Below are 6633 nucleotides of genomic sequence, written 5' to 3'. Positions count from 1 at the left end.
TCTTTGCGTTGCCACTCACGCCGGGTTCTGTCTGTCTGAAAAATGCAGAGTAACCCGGGAGAGGGTGCCCTCTAGTGAGTCTAGGGAAGAACCAACCAAAGCCAGCATCCTCCTGAGCTGCCCCAAGGACATGGTAGCAGTGACCAGACAGGTCTTCCCAGCTCCCCACCCCTGCCACTGGCCCCCTGGGATCCCTCTCTGCTGAGTGGGCTTGAAAGAAATATTATTTCGGAGTTTATTCACTACTTTAGTTTATTCATCAAAGGAGTGGTGTCTGAGGGCCAAGCTATGTCAGCAAGGCATAAATATGTAAACCCTGGGAATTTTTTAAGGTCCTTGGCAAATCCTACAATCTTATTTGGCAAGTTTAGAACAGAGGCTCAGAGAGAATGTGGCACACTAAGTTAATATTAGATCTAAGACAAGAAGTTTGGTCTCTTCTCCCTTGCAGTACTTTCATTGTATTAATGAAAACACACCAGCTGGGGCAGTAAAAGAAAAACAAAAGGGACCCAGGAAGAAGGAAATCAAAGACATGCAGAAGAATGAGAGGGACCATAGGAGAATCACATTGTAACCCCGCACACACATATGTCATTATGTGGGCGAAGCTGAGTCTCAGTAAATGCCACCTTGAGGCAAAGCACCAGGGGAGAGCAGGGTTGCTAGGCAGAAACAGGTAATCTCTGCTTGGTCTGGTTTATGAGCAGCCTTGATGTCTGCCTTAGAGCTTTTTGTTTTGTTCCACTTTTAACACCAATAGATGGAGCCTCTTTCCCTATTCCACTTTCAGACTGGTGCTGGAAACTGATACAACCCAGCCTGTTGGCAGTTCTGGTGGTTTGAGGGGGTGGGTTCCAGAAAAGTCTGGAGCCATTCTGGAAGTCCAGGTGCCACCAGGGAAAGGAGCGGTTACAGGGCACAGTCAGGCTCCTCGCAGGGGGCCTCGGAGGAAGCCTCTGACAGAGGGATGTCCTGCGGCTCCGGACTCTCAGTGGTGGACCGGTAGCGAGGGCTCAGGAGTCCCCCTTCCTCGGGATTCAACTCCAGCACAGGGTCCTCCCCCACACTCTGGCTGAAGAAAGCCTTCAGCCTGTGGGGCTGCATCCTGTGAGCCACCACCATCGCCAGACCCAGCAGCACACACAGCAGTCCTGGTGATGGAGCAACAAGTATCCCACCTCAGTGATAGGAACACCCTCCCAAGGACACCTTTTCCTAAGAGCATTAGGCCCCTCCTGAGGGAGGCCTGGTGTCCCTGCTTCAGGGCAACTTGTGCTCCAAGAGATGATCAGTATCAGGTCGTATGGCTGTTATGGGTCTGTTGTCCTGAGTGTTTGGACTCTAAACCCAGTGTTCCTTCAGTTATATCTCAGGGTAGAGAGAGAAAACTCTGAAAACCAAGAAGCACTTGGAGGAGGGCAGGACACACAGGAGGAGACACAGGAAATGGCTTAAGGGGGCAGACACAGTAGGACAGGAGAAAAGAAGAAAACTGCCAGGCAATTTAAGACTCTGTGAGGCAAGGACAGAGAAGTGTTCCAGGAATGGGGGACACGGGAAAGTGTTTTGGGGAAGAGGGAGGGGTCATGAGGTCAGAAGATTTTGGGAAGAGCTGGGTGAAGAGAGAGTTAGGGAATAAGGGATATGACAAAGACAGATACATACAAATACAAGGAAGTGAAGCCCGGGGATAAGGAATCTAAGAGGGAGGGGGCTCTAAAGAGGGGAAAGGCATCCTTGGTCCCCAGAGGCAGACCCTCAACCCCATGGGCCTTCTGGGCCCTGGCCCTGAGCCCCCCACTGCCTGTCCCAGGGCCTCACCTGTGGTCAACGTGATCCAATAGGCAGGCCCACGGTGAGTGTGCAGCGTGGCGGCACCCAGGCGCAAGGGACAGGGCGGGGTGAGGGATGTGGCCGTGGAGAAGAAGAGCAGTCCCAACAGCTGGAAGAGACCTGTGGCCAGCAACATGTGGCCACCGTAGACCAGCACAGGCATGGACAGCATCACGTTGGCCAGCAGCCAGCAGAGGAATGCCACCCTGGAGAGCCAGGACCTGGTGAAGGCTGGTACCTCTGCCTCATTTGGGGCGAACTTCTACCTGGAGGGGCTGAGGTGGAGGCTCAGGGACCCAAGGACACCTCAAAGAGGTGAGGTGGGGATTCCTGCCTGTAGGCTTCCCAACCAAGTACTGTGGTCACCGGCACCAGACTGTCTCACTAGGGATCTCCACATGAGTGTAGGAGAGATGGGTGGAAGCCCCATTCCTGAGTCTAGGCCAGCAGGGCCTCCGGCCACGCTCACCACAGCATAGCCGAGGTGTAGTGTCCCGCTAGGCGGTACTGGCCATGCAGGCCACAGGGGCTGTGTGGGGTGAACTTCTCGGCCAGGTAGAGCACGGGGTCTGGCAGCCCCTTCTCCAGTGCGTTGGCATACTCCTCCGCGTAGTTCTCCCCCAGATGCCAGGTGAACTCCTCGTTGTAATCAATGGTCTCATTCAGCTGCTGTACTGGGGTGCCTGGGGAAGAGGGCAGCTGTGCTCAGCAGAGACCCAAGGGCCAGAGTGGAGATGTACCTGGGCAGCGTTTTATCACGCTGGACAGAGGGCCAGGCTCTGGTCTCCAGTGAAAGAAGGCCATTTCCAAGGTCTGAGAGTTTCCCTTCCTACCACCCCACATCCTGCTCTTTAGACCACTCTGAGCATAGCTCCCAAAGACACAGAGCCACGCCTTGCCCTCCCTCACAGGTAAGAGCCCTCCCTCACCTGTGAGCGTGATGTTGATGCCTCCCAGCCCAATCTGCAGCCCAACGTTGGCGCTGATCCACTGGGAACTGAAGGCCTTGTAGGACGTGTTGGTGCTCACCTGGCCCACAGACCACTCAGAACTGAAATTCACGGCTGGGTTGGGGAGTTGGATACACAAGAACTCAGGGAGGCCTGGGCATTGCTGGGTTAGAGCCAGGGGGAAAGCACCAAGGGGGCCAACCATGGCTGTTTTGCTCATAATTGTGTATCCATTAACCAGCATAAGGCCTGGGTCATAGTAATTTTGCCAGCGACATGTATGAGATGAATAAATGGGGGTGGGGTGGGATTTCTCTGGTGGCACAGTGGTAAAGAAGCTCCTGCCAATGCAGGAGATACAAGTTCAATCCCTGGTCCAGGAAGATCCCACGTGCCTCAGAGCAGCTAAGCCCATGCGCCACAACTATGAGCCTATGCTACAGAGCCTGTGCTCCGCAACGAGAAGCCGCTGCAGTAAGAAGCCCACGCACTGCAACTAGAGAGGAGCCCCTGCTCGCCGCAACTAAAGCAAAAGTCTGTGCAGCAATGAAGACCCACACAGCCCCAAATAAAATTTTTTAAAAATGAATAAATGGGTCAGAATCCAATATCTCCCTCCCCTGGTTATACCCCTCTTACCCCTCCCCTCTCTTCCCCCATTTAGGGAGCGCTACTCAACCAGCTGGGGGAGGAAACACTAACATAATAAATGGTTCTAGGCAAACACAGGGAGCTTCAACACAGAGACTTTCTGTGTTTCCTATTGCCTAATCCCCAAAGCGAAGCCAGCCCTCCACCATTCTTTCCCTCCAGTCTCCAGAGACCTTCTCCCCACAGGCATTCATTTGACCTGCTTTCCACTGAATAAAAATGTTCAGAAGGTTGGAGAGACACATGGAGGAGTCTTGCACCTCTCAGGGAAAGGGTAGACATGAGGGAATAAGTCCAGGGTGAGGGAGATGTGGGAAGGGAGGTCTAGAAGTCCACCCTGAAGCAAAGGCTGCTGTGGGGACACCCCGATGGGAGAGACAGGATGGAGGAGCTGCCCAAGTCAGCTGCCCTTCACACTCACCGAGGATCACAGCTCCAATGAATAAGCTGGTCACTACCCGCAGCATCCAGAACAGCCTCTGTGTCACAGGGTGGGAGTGGTGGCTCACGATGTCTCACCCTCCTTCCAAATCCACCCCTTCTCTTTCCAGACTTGGGGAGGGTGTTTACTCTAAAGCTGAGGTCACTCAGTCAACTGAGATCAAAGTTCCTGGCCCAGAACAGATACTCAGTAATTATCTGTCAGGGTGTGGGGAGCTCTCTGCTGGGAGGGTGGCTGATGTTTTCTCAGGACTAGACTCTCTCTCCTGAATCTGACTGTAACCAGAGAGTCTGGACCCCTCCTTCCAAGGTCAAGGTCTCTCTGGGGCTGGGGTCTGCAGGGTTTGTTTTGTTTCTCACCATCTTGCCCCGAATGCCTGGCAGGATGATGATGAAGGTGGCCAGTGAAGTCAGAAAGATGGCGACGATGACGGCCAATGTGGTGTCCGTTGGGAAGGTCGGCTTGGGCCCAGCATAGAAGGGGAATGTGTGTCCAAAAGCAGCCATTTTGGGTTGTTCAGGGGAGGCAGAGGCTCTGCAACAACAATAGGTGTTCACTGAGTACCCTCTCTGTGCCAGGCACTGTTCCTGGTGCTGGAGATGCAGCAGAGAGTACACCAGACCCCTCTTCTCTGGAGCTCACCAGACCGGAGGGCCAGTCCAGATCTGGGAATCAGCCCTCTGGTGAGGTAGCTGGATTACATACACTTAGCAGAGCTCTCTGGCCTTTGTTCCTTTGGGGACTGAGGAGGAAAGCCAACCTTTTTGTAATCTATACCATCTTTCAGCCTAATGCCTATTACCACCATTCCACTATCCTTCAGCCATCCTTAGCTGTGAGAAAATAAAGGTCTTGGCAATAAGTCTCTGTCACCCCATGCTTCCTTCGTAATCCCCAGGTCCCCTAAATCAGTGCCACCGCTACCCTCAAGGCTTCTCTGCTTCCTCTGGGACTGTCTTAGGAAATATAATTCTCTTTTATCTCCCTCAGGCCTCCAGCACAAGCAGATCACAGAACATAAAAAGAGCTGTATTTACTGTCAAGGTAAGGCATAAGGCTGAAAGATGGTACAGATTACAAAAAGGTTGGCTTTCCTCCTCAGTCCCCAAAGGAACAAAGGCCAGAGAGCTCTGCTAAGTGTACGTAATCCAGCTACAGCACCAGAGGGCTGATTCCCAGACCCTCCCCCTCCTGTCTGACCAGCTCTCTGGAGCACCCTGGCTCCTGCGCTGGTAACTGGAGAACAACTGAGCTGAACTAGCGCACCTCAGTGAGCACTGAAGGAGCCCGCCCTTCACTAGGAACAGTGCTGGGACCAGACGTCCTTCCACCCACACATCATCAACAGCGGCTCTTCTCCTTGATTTAAATTCCCAGGCTTCCTTTCAGCTCAAGCCCTGGCTCAGCTCTCCTCTCTGTTCCCTGATCTCAAAGCTATTTGGCTCTAGTTTGTCCATTTGCAGACAAAATACTGGGAAAATGGTACCTGAATCAACAGTGTCTTGTGAAATCCAGATGGAATGGAGGCTGTTATTTTATGTATCACAAAGAAAGAAAGAGAAAAAAAATCCCTGCCAATTAAGTCATGACAGCCAGGACATCCCTGGTTAAGTGGTTAAGACTCTGTGCTTGCATTGCAGGGGGCACAGGTTCAGTCCCTGGTTGGGGAACTAAGATCCTGTATGCTATGCAGTGCAGCAAAACAAACAAACAAATAAACTATAATAGCCATTGTTGGTAAGATATATCTCAATTTTAGACATGTCAAATGTGAAAAAAAAAAAATTCCTCTTATGATCATGGAACCCAGCTCTGCCCATTTCCCTGTGTATGATTTGTACTGGGGTCTTGGTAGCCAGGAAGCGCCATAATTTATAGTTTGACCAGGCAGTGTCTTGTTAAGTGATACAATGGAAGGATAAGTTTAGGAGTTTAGAAGCTCTGTATTTTAATTCTGCCTTTGCCTCTTGCAAGTTACTTGACCTCAAAAGAGACTTGATGTTATTTTTAAAATTGGGATGATGATAATGTTAACTTCATAGGGTCATTGTGAATATGAAACTAGATTGTGTCTATAAAGTGTTAAGAATAGTACCTGGAACAGAATAATACTAATAAATAAAAGCTAGTAGATTGGGAAGGAGGGGGGCATTTCACTACTCCCCGTTTATCTCTTTCGACAATCCTTACAGGGAACCCTGGGCTGGAATCAGTTCTGGGTCTAGTTCCAGTTCTTTACTGACTGATTTTATAACTAGACAGACAAATGAGAACCTCCTCTGTTTCTTAGCTTCCTCATCTGCAATTGGGTATGGTGATCTCCATGACCCATTCTAGTTCTAAATTTTGTGGCTCCCAGACTCTCCCTCTCCTTCTAGGCTGGCCACCTCCTGGTGCTATCTTTGGGAGGAAGCATGGTATCAGGCAAAGAGACAATTTAAACATTCAGTCCTCTCTTTGGGGCAAGTCGAATAACCTCTGCCTCAGTTTTAACATGAAGTTTTGCTTTTTCTCTTAACTCTTCAACTCTCCCATCCTAGAGCAATGGAATCTTTTCTTCTTAGGCTCTGACCCCAATCCTGCCCACCTTCACCACCACCTATCTCATCAGTTATCCCCCTTTCTCTTGGTGATTTTGCAGCTCCTCTTTCTCTGCTAGCTCTTTCTATCAAGAACATGCTTTAATTTCTCCCATTTTAAGAACACAAAGAGAAGGAGCTCTTTCCGTTGAACTTTTGGGTCCCTTCCAGCTGC

At 50.9% G+C, this 6633-nt stretch overlaps 1 protein-coding gene across 2 annotated transcripts; it reads right to left on the bottom strand.

The window, feature by feature from the left end:
• Positions 1-234: 234 nt before the first annotated feature.
• On the bottom strand, positions 235-4408 carry DUOXA1 (dual oxidase maturation factor 1). Of its 2 annotated transcripts, XM_069597918.1 has the most exons (6): positions 4239-4408; positions 3859-3916; positions 2766-2900; positions 2306-2519; positions 1825-2042; positions 235-1154 (listed from the first exon to the last, which is right to left on the bottom strand). In XM_069597918.1, the coding sequence occupies exons 1-6, from the start codon at positions 4383-4385 to the stop codon at positions 913-915; spliced, it is 1014 nt and encodes a 337-aa protein (XP_069454019.1). In that variant the 5' UTR covers positions 4386-4408; the 3' UTR covers positions 235-912. The 2 variants fall into 2 exon arrangements, with proteins under 2 accessions (XP_069454019.1, XP_069454020.1); XM_069597919.1 differs by lacking the exon at positions 2766-2900.
• Between the last annotated feature and the right edge of the window lie 2225 nt (positions 4409-6633).

Source organism: Ovis canadensis, chromosome 7 (genome assembly GCF_042477335.2).
Source record: "Ovis canadensis isolate MfBH-ARS-UI-01 breed Bighorn chromosome 7, ARS-UI_OviCan_v2, whole genome shotgun sequence".
NCBI classification, from domain to species: Eukaryota; Metazoa; Chordata; class Mammalia; order Artiodactyla; family Bovidae; genus Ovis; species Ovis canadensis.
Note: the sequence above shows the minus strand (reverse complement) of the source record. Positions and strands in the feature narration are given on the sequence as shown.